The sequence below is a fragment of the Heptranchias perlo genome, chromosome 8, assembly GCF_035084215.1.
Source record: "Heptranchias perlo isolate sHepPer1 chromosome 8, sHepPer1.hap1, whole genome shotgun sequence".
NCBI lineage: Eukaryota > Metazoa > Chordata > Chondrichthyes > Hexanchiformes > Hexanchidae > Heptranchias > Heptranchias perlo.
The window spans coordinates 67,114,571-67,131,325 of record NC_090332.1 but is presented as its reverse complement, the minus strand read 5'-3'; the positions used below and the strand labels follow the sequence as shown (position 1 = coordinate 67,131,325).

At 49.0% G+C, this 16,755-nt stretch overlaps 1 protein-coding gene across 1 annotated transcript in view; it reads right to left on the bottom strand.

Moving 5' to 3' along the window:
• kif25 (kinesin family member 25) overlaps window positions 1-16,755 on the bottom strand; it is a 99,839-nt gene that overhangs the window by 74,784 nt on the left and 8,300 nt on the right. Inside the window, exon 3 of the mRNA XM_067989563.1 lies at window positions 16,495-16,569. Coding sequence (XP_067845664.1) covers window positions 16,495-16,569 — 75 coding nt within the window. The remainder of the gene's footprint in view (window positions 1-16,494; window positions 16,570-16,755) is intronic.

Sequence of the window (16,755 nt, the reverse complement as noted above, 5' to 3'; positions counted from 1 at the left end):
TGCAATGAGAGCAGCAGAATCATTATCACAACTATTACAGAGAAACTCCTTACACAGAAACTCTTTCCAAGAGTTCAGCAGAACATGAATATCCTGGAAGGATGTGGCCAGGCTTTCAGGCCACATAATATGATAAAAAGATAATATGAGCGGCATCACAAGAGCTGGATAGTATTTATGTTTATACAAGGAACACAATAGCTGCTGCTTTCACACAACCGTTATCCTTTCTGTGGAACTTTTTCCCCAGACACTGTCTGGAACCATGTTCAGAGAAGGTTAAATACATAGTTATATTACTTGTTAACTAGGATTGATGAGGTATGGATTAAACTGCAGGAAACCTGTTGATCATTAGTATTCTAGTTTTTCTCAGTTCCCAACAACCACTATGGTCAATACTGCAGAACATCTGTCCTGTTTATAGTTGTTTCTAATTGCACACTTGACACTTAGGGGTAGATTTTCCGTGATATGTGCAGTTAGAATGTTGCAGTACACACTGTGCATCCACCCAAGTAGCACATGGCTGACTCCAATGAATCTTCGGGTGTCAGCCTATTTAGATAATCACTGAGCTGTGGCTGCAATACACCTGCCACTGGCACCATACAACATCTGGTGTTGCTGTTGCTATTTAAAGGACTGCAGCAGCTTTTTAACGCAAAAGGGTCTTTTGGTAGTCCAAAAATGTAGATAAGTCGAAAAACTTCCCTTTGTTCATCTCTTCTTCCGCATCTCAGGGACAGAGAAGCAGTGAATGTTATCTCCATTTTCACAATTGCTGTTAAGACACCCATTTTATATGTAAAACTTGGGAAGTTGAATAACAGCTCATATCATGAAATTGACAATGAAAACTAAGTTCTTTCACACTCTGTACACTTTACGCCAGCCTAAAATAGTCTAGCAAGGAGCTGACAAAGTTGTAATTCGCAACATTTCCAGGGCCTTGTGTGCCTAGATCCAGCCAGTCAGAAAATATGGCCCTTAATATAATAAAATAATTTAGTCCAGTTTCTGTACAGGGGAATCAAAAGACAAAGACAGCCTATATAACTTGCCTTTAAAACTAATCAATGCATACATTAAAAATAATACATTCTTGTTACAGACAGCATTTCTATCTGCAAAATAGTAGTAATCTAATCATTTACAAATAAATCTCAGGTGACAGCGAAAATGTTACTATACTTTTTAAATAGAAAACTATTTTTTCTCCTTTCTGCTTACCGCTACCGTGCTCCCCCGCTCCCTCCCCGTAAATATCAGGGCCTAAATTAGCAACGTCAGACAGAGAGGTCAATAAAAACTTTTTTAGAAAATGAACTGCAATTGAAAATGTTCTTTGAATAGGTTGTTCAGCAGGATCTACAGTCAAATAATTAAAGTTTTAGTAATTTAATGTTGGCAAATTTTCACCGTTAGTACTGTCATACACAGAGCTTTGAGGTTAGGAGCACAGCTGACTCGCAGGTCCATGATTTTCCATCTATTAATTTTAATAGATGTAAAATTGTGGGTCAACGAATTGGTGCAGATCCAAATGACCAATATGCACTCCCAATGCACAAAGCTCTGTGCTGGGAATGCTAAAGATGAAAATTTACCCCATAGTTCCTTTAATCTCCCTCAGGAGTTAACTAACTTACCAACCTCTTGCATCCATCTAATATCACATCTCAGTCTCAATTAGTGAACTATGACACGAAGCAGTTCTTTTTAGGCTATTCATTCAAATGATATCAAAGAATGTCTGTATATGCCACAGGTTCAACATTCCAATGGGCCCACTCAGCTGGCGAAAGTGCAGAGGAATGGGCTGTAAGTCTGCCAATATCAGTGACCTAGACCAGTTCCAAATTGTGGCGATAGGGTCAAATGTATAATTGGGATGAGTGGCCTGGACTTGCAAGTCAGTGGCACCCACCCCAATCCATTGGGAAAGAGTGGAGCAGCCCAAAGCTGTTCTATTGGAAGAACCTTTAAGCCCTCCTGGGTTGAAAATTAAAGAAAGTAAAAATCTGAAGGGGGACTTTAGGTGTGCATTTTAAGGTAATCCAGAATTGATCATGTTTGGCTATGCAAAGTCTGGAGCCTTTCCTGGCGCCTCCACAGCATGCGGCCGGCGAGAGATCCAATGAAGCTGGACAGAATTTTTGGGGCTGGTGGAAAACGTGCTTGTTCTCCCCCACTGGAATTTAAAGCAGCACTTGGAACAAGGTGGAATCCCAGTTGAATTGTGTTCTGCTTCAAATTTCGGCCTCTGTCAGGCGATCCGCACTATTGGAACCCAATTTTGGATCCTATATCTTCATGTCATAATTATTACGGTCTTTCTGTGTACATTGCTTGCTTCTTCTCTAATGCATTTTAAAATCTCAATACACATAATATTAAAAAGCATACTTTAAGCAGGTTCAAAACAATGGAGATGCAAAATTAGAGTAAAATTATGATTTACTGACTATTTTACAACCAGCTGGAGCTTAATACCTATGCAGCCACTTTGCTATTACACAAAAGATGACTGTTTGTGGCCTTAAAATGCAGTGTGCTGTGGGTGCACATAATCCACCATGCCACAATTTTGTAGGAGAAACTAGTCTTAATGTGTAGTCCTACAGTTTATGGACAGAGTAGCTGCATAACCTATTCAAATGTATTTGTAACCCACCAGTTGCATTAATTAATTAATTAATATGTAATGTTTATGATGGTAAACAAAAGTCATATAATCAATTTGACTTTAATTTGTCACTTTAAAGAGGATATAATAGAACCACAGAAGTTTACAACACAGAAGGTGGCCATTTGGTCCATCGTGTCTATGCTGCTCTTTGCTAGAGGAATCCAATATTAATCCCACTGCTCTGCTCTTTCCCCGTAGCCTTGTATCAACCATTGCTTCAAAATGTTTATCCACTTTTCCTCAAAAGGATGCAGTGGTCTCTGCCTTAACCACAATGTATTCCACGCTCCAAAAACCCTCTGCGTAAAGACATTTCTCCCAACTTCTCTCCTCATTCTCTTAGTGGCAATTTTAAATTCCTGACTCCCCAATCAGAGGAAATAATCTTTTCCTATTCATTCTATGAAAACATTTCAAACTTTTAAAGATCTCAGTTAAAGCTCTTCTTAGCCTTCTCTGCTCCAATGGAAATAGTCCCAGTATCTCAAGTCTCTCATCCTATCTACAGTATCCACTCCTTGGCATCATCCTGGTGAACCTATGTTATACATTCTCTATGGCTTTAATATCCTTCCTTTAATGGGGCACCCTAAAACTACACACAATACTCGTAGCTATGGCCTAATCAGTGTTGTGTATAAATTCACCATTACCTTACTGTTGAATTCTATGCCCCTATTTATAAAAATTATATTGATCCTTTTATAGCTTTATCTACTAGCACTCACAGTTTCAGGGAATTATGTATTTAAACTCCTAGGTCTCTGTTTACCCACACTCTAAATTTTCTTTCCATTAAGTGTATACTTACTGTCCTCGTTTTTTTCTCCCAAAATATGTTACATCACACTTATCCACATTAAATTGCAGTTACCACCTGTTTGCCCATTCCACTAAACTGCCTTTGTCTTCCTGAAGATTTTTAATCCACTTAACAAAAGTAAGGGGTTTGGTCATCATCAATATTGAGATTGTGTCCTCTATTCCCAAGTCGAAATCATCTATATATACAGAAAACAAAAGTTGACCCAGCACTAACCCCTGGGGTACACCACTCCCAACCTTTCAAGAGTCTAAGCAGCACCCATTTACCCTAATTCTTCATTTCCTGTTTGTCAACCAACTTTCTATTCATACAGCTACATTTCCTTCTTGACTACCCAACTGAATTTTTCTAACAAGGCTCTTGTGACACAGTTTAACACCTTCTGAAAATCCATATACACTACATCTGCTACATTCCCTTTATCTATCCAATTGGTCATTTCTTCAAAAAACTGCATTAAATTTAGCCTCCTTTTGTACTATGTGCTCATACTCACTATAACAGGATTGAGACTGATTGATTTGATTTAGGAACTGGAGATGAGATTTCACCCCCTCGGTTTCCAACCCAAATACCAGAGGTTAGTACAGTATTTTAACTCATTGGGCACGATTTTAAAAGCAAAGTGCGGGTGCGTTAGGGGGCAAAGAAAATCGGGATTTTCTGGAGTGGGAAGGAATCCCGGCTCCAACCCGCTGAAAAACGCGCACGACCCAGAGCCATCTGGTTGCTCGCGCTGTTCCCGAACCCGGAAGTCCCGCCGGCTTAAACCAGCAATTCAAGTATTTAAAGTGTAAAACACGGCATGGGAAACTCAGCGGGTTGCAGCCGGCAGCCATTTGGACATTTAAATCCCTGTTTGACAGATGGGGATAAAAAGTGAATTATTGCAGCAGGACACTCAGTTCTCTCAGACAAACTTTTGGCTGGGAGATCTTTGTGTTTGGACTTGAAATTCTTGGTTTACACACGGAATTGTTCTGTTTACACACATTTACCTACTTTTTAGACCCCGTCAAACTGGTGACATCAGTATATCTGAGGAGGGGGAACATCACCATCCTCGCCAGGCACAGCATGCACTTCCGCCACTTGCAGCTCTAGAACACAGAGGTGCGCCACAGGCACCTGCACAAGAGCAGAGAGGGGAATAACAGAGGGACCGACGTCACAGGAGGCACTCCCTTCGTGAGAGGGTCAACAGACTGAGGCTGAGCTTCCTGGACCTCTCTGAGCAGCAGTGACTATGGAGGCTGAGAGTAAGTCGCCAGGTGGTCGCAGACACCTGCAGCCTCCTTCATGCCGAGCTGCTCCCGGCTGCGCCTGGTGGCATCGCATTGCCTGCCACAGTTAAAGTGACCACTGCTCTCAACTTCTTCGCCTCCGGATCCTTCCAGGGCGCCACTGGGGACATCGCCGGGGACTCTCCATCGTCTGCCCACAAGTGCTAAGACAGGTCACCAACGGTTTGTTTTGCAGGGCGTTGCAATACATCAACTTCCCCATGGACGACCTCAGCCAGATGGAGAGGGCAGTGGGTTTCCACTCTGTGGCTGGCTTCCCATGGGTACAGGTTGCAATCGATTGCACATATAAAGCAAACCGAGCACCTCCACACGGGCCAGGACTATTCATCAACAGAAAGGGATATCACTCCATCAATGCGCAGCTCGTTTGCGACCACAGGAAAAGATTTCTTCACGCGTGTGCCAGATTCCCTGGCGGCTGCCATAATTCATTCATTCTGAGGGAATCCAACATCCTGCCCCTCTTCCGTGCACCAAACAGCCTAAAGGGCTGGCTCCTCAGAGACAAGGGATACCCGTGCACACATGGCTCATGATACCTCTGAGGAACCCCATTAGCGAGGAACAGCATCGATACAACGACAGTCACATCGCCACCAGGTCTCATTGAACTCGCGATAGGACTGCTGAAGATGCGATTTTGGTGCCTGGATCGGTCTGGGGGAGCACTTCAATACACACCAGCGAGAGTGGGTCCAATCATAGTCGTCTGTTATGTCCTGCACAACATGGCGCAACAGAGGGGGTTATCGGTTGATGAGGCCCCATGCCCTCATCTAGCATCCACATCTACCATCAACATTGAGGAGGAGGAGGAGGAGGACGAGGAAGAGGAGGAGGACGAGGAAGAGGAGGAGGAACCCATCGGCAGAGTAGCGGCTCACCTGGCTGCTCGTGAGGCCAGGGAGTCATTAATATTTGAACGATTCTCATAAGGACATATGGAAAGTGAGGATAGTCCAGTACTCAGACCACCTGGAAAGAGCAGTGCCAATGCTAGCCGCCACCCCCCCACCCCCACTACACAAAACAGTCCTACAACTACACATACACCCACTGTGAATGCACCCACTGGGTGGCATCAAGTCTCGCCGTTCATGATGAAGCACATGAAAGGGCGCTATCACAAAAGGCAGTCAAGAATGGGCAATATGAGGCAATAGTGGTGAGAATGATAACATTTAATGTGAATTTAACAAAAAACAAATATAAATGAAAATTATGACAGTCTGTCAAACACTCTTGTGCATACCCTTCATGATCACAAAACCTTAGCCTTTATCTTCCTACTACTTCTACCTGGTGCATCCACTCTGGCTGCAGCAGAGATAGTGGCAGATTGCTCATGTTCATGCCCGGACTGCCTAGATGCTTTCGGCCTACTGGGTTTTGGAGTCCGTGAGGGCCCCGCCAAAGACTGCTCCACCTGCACCTGTGCAGGGGCAGCCTCGGCCACCTGAAGAGGAGGCAGCATTGCGGGTACTGGTTGAGAGGGGGGCAACGGGTGAGATGTGGGAGCGCTTTGAGTGGTGTCCCCACTTCCACGTCTCCTCTTGCCATCATCTCTCTCCTGGGCCACGCCCACATCACTCCTACCACCCTGCTGGAGAACAGTTTGGAGGACATGTATGATGCCTTGGAAGCCCAGTTGTAAAGTTTCTATCTGCCTGTTAAAGGCGACAGAATGTTGTTCACCATGAGTCCAAACGGCCATTGTCAGGGCCTGAATGGACTCATTTGTGAGCCGTGCTTGAAGCTCAATGGAGGCAAGCCTTCTCTCCATCGCAGACATTCCCGCACTTACCTGCGCCACTATCTCCGACATTCATGCACATACCTGTGCCACCATTCCATTCATGTAGGAGGTGGACTCCTCCATCCTCTGCGCTATTGTGGAGTGTGTGTGCGTGGTACTTGTTCCAGTACCTCGCAAATGTACTGCTGCCCCTTGATCATTCTCCTTTTAAAGGATGGTTCCTGGGGTTCAGCACCCAGCCAAGCAGAGCCTGGAGAGGAGTGCGCCCATCGACGCGGACTCTCCACAGCTGCCCCTGCCACCAGTGTCTGCTTGTGTTCACTTGTGTGTGGTGACTCACCAGGTGCCAACCCAACTAACTAACTATTAGGACCCACCGAGGTGTGAGTATCTGCGCTGGTGGATGGCTCGCTAAGATGTGACGGTGCGCTCTCAGAGGCCGGGAGCTCCTCTGAGGAATTGCCCTCTCCGTCATTGCAGTCGTTGAAGGGCCAGGAAGAGAATAGAAGGCAATATTAAGCCTAATCACAGATGTGTAATGTTGCAATGAGCACACTGAGGTGTTCAACATGCCAATCATTATGAACATTAATTCACGTTGTGTGTGATGAATGTTAAAGTTGTGTCACCAGATGTTTGTGGGGTTCCAGTCTCGGCGTCCCCGACAGACAGGCACTCGAGGGTGTGGCTGATCTCCAGGGCCTCCTCCTCCGCCTCTGTGAGGACCACTATTTGTTGTGGCCCCCCTCCCTCGCCCTCTCACGTGCGTTTTGCACTCTCTTTTCCTACAAGGGGAGAAAGTACAGACGTGTGAGTGAGTGAGGGTGAAGTGGTCAGCCGATGACTGCATTGCTTTGGGAGAGGCTGACCGTGAAAGAGATGCATCAGAGGGTGAATATCAGTCAGAGACATCACATTGGATCAGGATTGGGGTGAGTGGTAGTGGTGAGTTGACAAATGGGGAGGTGAGGAAGTGCTCAGGAAGTGAAGGTAAGTTGAGGATGAGCCTCAAGTGGGTGTGAGAAGTGATGTGATGGCGTAGTCTTGGCAATGCAAAATGATGTGAGGGGGAGGTGATGGGGGGGTGGTGCGGTGATGTGCAACATGGAACGCAGGAGAATCAGTAAGTGTACTCACTTTTCTGACCTAGTTAGGTCATTGAAGCACTTCCTGCACTGGACCCAACTGCGGGATATGTTGCTCCTGCTGGTGACTTCCTCTGTCACCTCGAGCCAGGCCTTCTTGGTGGCAGAGACATGGCGCTTCCTCCTGTCAGCCGGGTAAAATTGTTCCCTCCTCCTCCTCATCCCGGCCAGCAGCACCTCAAGTGAGGCATCGCTGAATCTTGGAGCTGACTTGCTCCTCTGCGGATCCATTCTGTTTCCCCAATTCTTGCTTCAGCAAATGCCATTGGTGCTATGGCTCTTTAAATCCAGACGCTCAAGCTGGCAGCGGGTCATGTGGGTGCGCAGTCCACCTGCTGCGCAGCTTTTGGATGGTAAACCCGGAAACAAGGTTAATGGCTACCAATTAAATCGCGATAGCATGGGGAACAGTAAGGTTGTAGTATTCGGGTTACTCACGCGCCCATTGACCCCGCCCCCCGCCCCCACTGGCATTTTAAAATCGTGCCCACTGTGTCACTAGGTCACCATATTTTCCTCTGTTCACTAATGTTAGCAAAAAATGACATGCGTGAACAGAGGTGCATTGTCAGTAAAAAGCACTAACAAACTATGGAACCGATAAAGTTGTTCTGGGGCTGTGGCAGTGGAACCACTATCCTTCTGGCACAGTGCCTGTGCTAACCTCATGCTATAATATGACGTCAGCTCAATTACATGATATCATGGTGCTACCATTGCACTGCATATGACATGATGTAAGTACCGCACAGGGCTAATTACCCGGCACCAAAAGGGTTGCTGGTCACCATAAAGCTGTCTTGCAATGGGGTGGGGAAGGTGGGATTTGGTTGCATCAGAATAAAGCATAGAATCATAGAAAGTTACAGTACAGAAGGAGGCCATTCGGCCCATCGTGTCCGTACCGACCGAAAAAGAGCTATCCATCTTAATCCCAATTTCCAGCACTTGGTCCGTAACCCTGTAGGTTACGGCACTTCAAGTGCACATCCAAGTACTTTTTAAATGAGTTGTGGGTTTCTGTCTCTACCACCCTCTCAGGCAGTGAGTTCCAGACCCCCACCACACTCTGGGTGAAAAAAAATTCTTCTCAGCTCCCCTCTAATCCTTGTACCAATTACTTTTAATCTATGCCCCCTGGTCACTGACTTCTCTGCTAAGGGAACTAGGTCCTCCCTATCCACTCTATCTAGTCCCCTCATAATTTTATACACCTCAATTAAATCAAATTAAAGCAGAACTGCTCCATTCAACAGGCAGTTTTGGAGGTCCCCGCTTCAGGAGGTCTGTTTTTTTTGGAACTGCGGGACATCTACCAGTCAAGAGCAGTGCCAGGCAGGGATGGCAGAATGCCATCTCACCTATGTCCCAAACCTGGCAGCAGGAAAGGAAAACATTTGCTGGGTTATTCAAGGTTGCCATTGTAACTGAACTCATATTTTGCTTGATTTTACCAGATTGCCTTACAGTGCATCTTAACAGCATTCAACTGTAAATGCGGTGGAGCACTGTAGAAGAGGAATACTGACAATGTTCATGTACTATCCAAATGCACAGGCTTGGCCATAATTTATCAGGGTGCTCTGTATAGCTTCCAAATAAATATGTTTGCCCTGTGGTTCACTGTAGTCCATTAAATGTGGCAAGCAATAAACACCAAACAGGTCTCCTAAAACAAGGTACCTGAATGCTGCATTTTCACACACTCACATAGGGAATCTGCTAGGTTGAGTGCTTGTGTAACACACATCATCTTTCGTATACTTTATACATATATATCTATTTTCTTTCTGCTTGTAAGAGAAGGCTGCACATAACATTCAGAAGGACATGCTGACTGGAGGCGGGGGGGTCACCTTAACTAAGATCATTGACTTTTTATGAAGAGAGGGCCCTGGAGATTCTGGAGGCAATAGAATGGAGAGGATAAGGTTGGAAGCATCCCCCAATCTCATAGCTGATGTCACCTTGTCTTCTTCATACTTTATCGTCTTACTCACTCACAAGCATACACAGCAGTACTGGAGCATAACACACTGGAGCATCATGCCGTGTTTCAAGGTGTATCTGAAGGAAATTATTATTAGTAAAAAAATAGTACTTGAGAAATTAATGGGACTGAAAGTCGATAAATCCCAAGGACCTGATGATCTACATCCCAGGGCTTTGAAAGAGGTGGCTATAGAGATATTGGATACATTGGTTGTCATCTTCCAAAATTCTATAGATTCTGGAATGGTTCCTGCAGATTGGAGGGTAGCAAATGTAACCCCACTATTTAAGAAAGGAGGGAGAGAGAAAACAGGGAACTACAGACCTGTTAACTTGACATCGGTAGTAGGGAAAATGCTAGAATCTATTATAAGGGATGTGATAACAGGACACTTAGAAAATAATAATAGGATTTGGCAGAGTCAACATGGATCCATGAAAGGGAAATTATGTTTGACAAACCTATTGGAGTTATTTGAGGATGTAACTAATAGATGAGGGGGAACCAATGGATGTGGTGTATTTGAATTTTCAGAAGGCTTTCGATAAGGTCCCACACAGGAGGTTGGTGAACAAAGTTAGAGCTCATGGAATTGGGCGTAATATACTGGCATGGATTGAGAATTGGTTAACAGACAAGAAAACAGAGAGTAGGAATAAACGGGTCTTTTTCAGGTTGGCAGACTGTGACTTGTGGGGTACCGCAGGGATCATTGCTTGGGCCCCAGCTATTCACAATATATATCAATGATTTGGATGAGGGGACCAAATGTAATATTTCCAAGTTAACTGATGACACAAAACTAGGTGGGAATGTGAGTCGTGAGGAGGATGCAAAGATGCTTCAAGGGGATAAATACAGGCTAAGTGAGTGGGTAAGAACATGGCAGATGGAATATAATGTGGAAAAATGTGAAGTTATCCACTTTGGGAGGAAAAAAAGAAATGCAGAGTTTTTTTAAATGGTGAGAGATTGGGAAATGTTTATGTTCAAAGGGACCTGGGTGTCCTTGTTCATGAGTCACTGAAAGCTAACATGCAGGTGCAGCAAGCATGGGGGGGGGGAGAGGGCAGGAGCGTGGGGGGGGAGAGGGCAGGAGCGTGGGGGGGGGAGAGGGCAGGAGCGTGGGGGGGGAGAGGGCAGGAGCGTGGGGGGGGGGAGAGGGCAGGAGCGTGGGGGGGGAGAGGGCAGGAGCGTGGGGGGGGGAGAGGGCAGGAGCGTGGGGGGGGAGAGGGCAGGAGCGTGGGGGGGGGAGAGGGCAGGAGCGTGGGGGGGGAGAGGGCAGGAGCGTGGGGGGGGAGAGGGCAGGAGCGTGGGGGGGGGAGAGGGCAGGAGCGTGGGGGGGGGAGAGGGCAGGAGCGTGGGGGGGGGAGAGGGCAGGAGCGTGGGGGGGGGAGAGGGCAGGAGCGTGGGGGGGGGAGAGGGCAGGAGCGTGGGGGGGGAGAGGATAGGGGCGTGGGGGGGGAGAGGGCAGGAGCGTGGGGGGGGGAGAGGGCAGGAGCGTGGGGGGGGAGAGGGCAGGAGCGTGGGGGGGGAGAGGGCAGGAGCGTGGGGGGGGAGAGGGCAGGAGCGTGGGGGGGGAGAGGGCAGGAGCGTGGGGGGGGAGAGGGCAGGAGCGTGGGGGGGGAGAGGGCAGGAGCGTGGGGGGGGAGAGGGCAGGAGCGTGGGGGGGGAGAGGGCAGGAGCGTGGGGGGGGAGAGGGCAGGAGCGTGGGGGGGAGAGGGCAGGAGCGTGGGGGGGAGAGGGCAGGAGCGTGGGGGGGAGAGGGCAGGAGCGTGGGGGGGAGAGGGCAGGAGCGTGGGGGGGAGAGGGCAGGAGCGTGGGGGGGAGGGAGAGGGCAGGAGCGGGGGGGGGAGGGAGAGGGCAGGAGCGGGGGGGGAGGGAGAGGGCAGGAGCGGGGGGGGAGGGAGAGGGCAGGAGCAGGGGGGGGAGGGAGAGGGCAGGAGCGGGGGGGGAGGGAGAGGGCAGGAGCGGGGGGGGGGAGGGAGAGGGCAGGAGCGGGGGGGGGGAGGGAGAGGGCAGGAGCGGGGGGGGGGAGGGAGAGGGCAGGAGCGGGGGGGGGGAGGGAGAGGGCAGGAGCGGGGGGGGGAGGGAGAGGGCAGGAGCGGGGGGGGGGAGGGCAAGATGGAGGGGGAGAGGGCAAGATGGAGGGGGAGAGGGCAAGATGGAGGGGGAGAGGGCAAGATGGAGGGGGAGAGGGCAAGATGGAGGGGGAGAGGGCAAGATGGAGGGGGAGAGGGCAAGATGGAGGGGGAGAGGGCAAGATGGAGGGGGAGAGGGCAAGATGGAGGGGGAGAGGGCAAGATGGAGGGGGAGAGGGCAAGATGGAGGGGGAGAGGGCAAGATGGAGGGGGAGAGGGCAAGATGGAGGGGGAGAGGGCAAGATGGAGGGGGAGAGGGCAAGATGGAGGGGGAGAGGGCAAGATGGAGGGGGAGAGGGCAAGATGGAGGGGGAGAGGGCAAGATGGAGGGGGAGAGGGCAAGATGGAGGGGGAGAGGGCAAGATGGAGGGGGAGAGGGCAAGATGGAGGGGGAGAGGGCAAGATGGAGGGGGAGAGGGGAAGATGGAGGGGGAGAGGGGAAGATGGAGGGGGAGAGGGGAAGATGGAGGGGGAGAGGGGAAGATGGAGGGGGAGAGGGGAAGATGGAGGGGGAGAGGGGAAGATCGAGGGGGAGAGGGGAAGATCGAGGGGGAGAGGGGAAGATCGAGGGGGAGAGGGGAAGATCGAGGGGGAGAGGGGAAGATCGAGGGGGAGAGGGGAAGATCGAGGGGGAGAGGGGAAGATCGAGGGGGAGAGGGGAAGATCGAGGGGGAGAGGGGAAGATCGAGGGGGAGAGGGGAAGATCGAGGGGGAGAGGGGAAGATCGAGGGGGAGAGGGGAAGATCGAGGGGGAGAGGGGAAGATCGAGGGGGTGAGGGGAAGATCGAGGGGGAGAGGGGAAGATCGAGGGGGAGAGGGGAAGATCGAGGGGGAGAGGGGAAGATCGAGGGGGAGAGGGGAAGATCGAGGGGGAGAGGGGAAGATCGAGGGGGAGAGGGGAAGATCGAGGGGGAGAGGGGAAGATCGAGGGGGAGAGGGGAAGATCGAGGGGGAGAGGGGAAGATCGAGGGGGAGAGGGGAAGATCGAGGGGGAGAGGGGAAGATCGAGGGGGAGAGGGGAAGATCGAGGGGGAGAGGGGAAGATCGAGGGGGAGAGGGGAAGATCGAGGGGGGAGAGGGGAAGATCGAGGGGGGAGAGGGGAAGATCGAGGGGGGAGAGGGGAAGATCGAGGGGGGAGAGGGGAAGATCGAGGGGGGAGAGGGGAGGATCGAGTGGGGAGAGGGGAGGATCGAGTGGGGAGAGGGGAGGATCGAGTGGGGAGAGGGGAGGATCGAGTGGGGAGAGGGGAGGATCGAGTGGGGAGAGGGGAGGATCGAGTGGGGAGAGGGGAGGATCGAGTGGGGAGAGGGGAGGATCGAGTGGGGAGAGGGTAAAATCAAGTGGGGGGGGGGGGGGGGAGGGCAAGATCGGGGGGGAGGGGAAGATCAGGGGAGGAGAGGGGAAGATCGGGGGAGGGGAAGTTCGGGGTGAGATCGGGAGGGTGAGATCGGGAGGAGATTGGGTGAGATTGGGGTGACATCGGAGCGTGAGACATCGGACAAGGTTTCAAAGGTAGGTACATTTAGTGTTTTCACTTCATTGCATGTTTTTTTATTTAATTTATTTAGTTTCTTGTTCCCTGACCCGACCCTGGGCATGAATCAGAAGCGGTGGGCAAGCCGCCCAGCTAAGTTAAAAATCTTTCTAATCACTTACTCTGTCACAGGTAAAGTGCCTTAAGTACCTCAATACATTTGGCTCTTTAACTGTCATCCCACTGGCTTTGATTGCCGGCGAGACTTCCGTTTTAGGGTCGCCCGCATGCACACAGGTGGGTCCCTGGGAAACTCGGAAGCCGGCAGGTTGGAGCCGGCTTCCGAACCCGAACGGGATTTGCGTGATTTTCGGAGCACCCCCTGCCCCCGCATTTGCCTCCTAAAATCACCCGCCCAGAGTCTGTAGATGACAGGCCAGATGATGGAGGAGAAGAGGGTGACTGTCTCCGGTTTGAATGTTTTTGTTGTCTAAATAAAGGCTGTTTCTCTGTTAGAGGCCTGTGGAGCAGCTATATGGTTTAATTGTTCAGCTCAGTCTAAAAGGGGCAAATAAAATAACTGAAAAATCGTGAGGCAGTGTGGTGCAAGTACATTGGGGCTTTACCAAGCCAGGGCTTGTTCAAGCACAAGGTGAAATTGTCCGCTAAAACGACTTTTGGCTTGTTAACTACCTCGATATACGTGTGCCTTGGAGTTCATTATTTTCATGAGATCAGTAATTTTTTTGTGCATGATATACCGTATATGTCTTGGATCAAGCATGAGTCCATCACACTTGAGATGTCACACTTCGGACATTACATTTGCAATGTAAAAGTATAAGAAAAAAGCCAATCATTTCCTTCTGCTTTTTCATTACCTTGTCTCTTCCCAAGGACAGGAGCCTGGGATTTTCTGCTAATGTACAGAGACTTCCCTCATTAATTAGCCTCCAAATGACCTCAGAATCTGCCTATTGAGACCACAGTACAGAAGTTACTGATGTTTTTCAACACATTCAAATGCCATTGTTTCAGCAGTGATTATGTCCCCTAATAGTGATGGAAGCAAACAACCACTGCTACCACCACTGCAAAAACCTAAACCTTTATTACTTAGGCATGCAGACGCACACTGATCCCCTGCTTGTGAAATCTGCCACTTTTTCCCCTTTCTCCCTTTACTTACACTGACGCACAGCTCTGAGTGTTAGCTGTCCTCCGGTACCTCATCCAAATGACCATTCTTCACATACCAGCCAGGACAGTGAAGGCTGTGTACTTCTGTTAACCCTGCAGGCAGAAGTGGCCCTGCTATCTGAGGTGCAACTGGAAACATTCGCCTTGTTGGTGCTTCCAATTTCAACAGTGCCACAGGTACATAGCACAAGTTGGGTATAGCGATGGCTCAGTTATTAATTTGCATTCCTGCAGTGGAATCAAACCATGCATACTGGGTCCCAGGTCCAATCCCTGGTCTGGCTTGTGCAGTGCGCTGTTTGCCGAGGGCTATTTGATCGTGGGGGAAACACAGCTGAAATTCAGAAATGACCTTATCTGAATGCACACACACTTTCCAGGAGGATCGCTGGATTTAAGTCTGGAGCAAATACGGAACCTTTCTCCCCTCCCTAGTCCAGTAACATGGAAGCTAAATGTAGTGTCCCCACCATTGGCTAACTCAGCCAGAGAGGGGATTGAACCTGAAAGGATCTTGATCTATAGGACCTAGTAGTTTACACACCCGACACCCGAGACACCCACCCCTGACCCCCAAACACCCACCTCAAACTGATTCTCCACAGTAACGGGTGTGCAGAGCCGGATCTGAGCACAGGCAGCAGGTTTGGGAGCAGCTGCAGACACAAAGCACAGAGGACCACCAGGGCCTGCACCAATTCCAAACTCCAGCGCATCCGCTCCGCCGGATATGAAGATCCACCAGACGCAACAAGATAATTCATTTATAGTCACCCAGATGTGACCGATAATGATGCCTCGTTGCCCAGGTTTGGTGCACGGATGGAATGAATAAGTGCGCGGCAAACAACAGACTGCTGCGCGACCGCACATGTGCGCAGCCTAGAGGAAACAGTGGTCTGGAGGTAACAAAGGCATGAATGGGGTTTCAGCAGCCGATGGGCTGAGGCAGGGGCGGAGATGGGCGATATTATGGAGGTGGAAGTAGGTGGCCTTGGTGATAGAGAGGATATGGGGTCGGAAGCTCAGCTCAGAGTCAAATAGGACGCTGTGGTTGCAAACAGTCTGGCTCAGCCTCAGCCTCAGCCAGTAGTCAGGGAGAGGGATGGAGTCGGTGTCTAGGGAACGGAGTTTGTGGTGGGGACTAAAGACAATAGCTTTGGTCATCCCAGTATTTAATTGGAGAAAATTTCTGTTTGTACAATACTGGATGTCGGACAAGCAGAGTGACAAATCAGAGGCAGTGGAGGGGTCGAGAGAGGTGGTGTTGAGGCATTGCTGGGTATCGTCAGCGTACATGTGGAAACTGACGCTGTATTTTCAGATGATGTCGCTAAGGGTCTACATGTAGATGAGAAATGGGAAGGGGCTAAGGAAGAGAAGCCATTGCAGGGGATCCTCTGGCTACGACTAGACAGATAGCAATGGAATCAGGCGAGGGCAGTCTCACCCAGCTGGACAACGGAGGAGAAGTGTTGGAGGAGGATGGTGTGATCAACTATGTCAAAGGCTGCAGACAGTTCGAGAAGGAGGAGGAGGGAAAGTGCACTGTGGTCACAGTCATATAGGATGTCATTTGTCACTTTGATAAGGGGCTTATCAATGCTGTGGCACATTGTCTATTTAAAAATAGCATACACAAGGCATTTTGTTAGCAGGTCTAACTATAAAAATGAGTTATTAACCTTATTTCTAGGGTTAGTATACCATCTGGTTATTATTAGTAATATTAGTATTTCCAAGCCTTGATTTTACCACCATTTTGGTTCTTGAAAAACTTCCATTTTGGAGTTAAAATTTTGTACATTTTATTACTGGCTCCTTGATTTACTGTAACTATATAGTTTGTTTCAAAAATGCTTTAAGTTGTGTGCTGCAAGCTGAACTTACCTGAGAAAAAATATTACCTCACGGCTGGTTTGTTAATATGACAAAGTTAGAAGTTTGCAATATACTTACCCATCTAGTAAGGAGGTAAGTAAAGGAAGCACTTCCTCAAATACGGACTCCTGGGAATCATCAGGACCATAAACCCTATTGTGTAGAAGAAATTTATATAAATGATGAGTCTTATGTTAATTGGGGATGTACAGGTAATGGAAGTTTGCAAGAAACTACAGACACAGTTATTGATTCAAACCTCTGAGGCTTGCTGCAGAAAGTTTTTCACAGCACTGCTAAATATTATAAAGTTATTCCATTAGCATCTGAAACAAACAG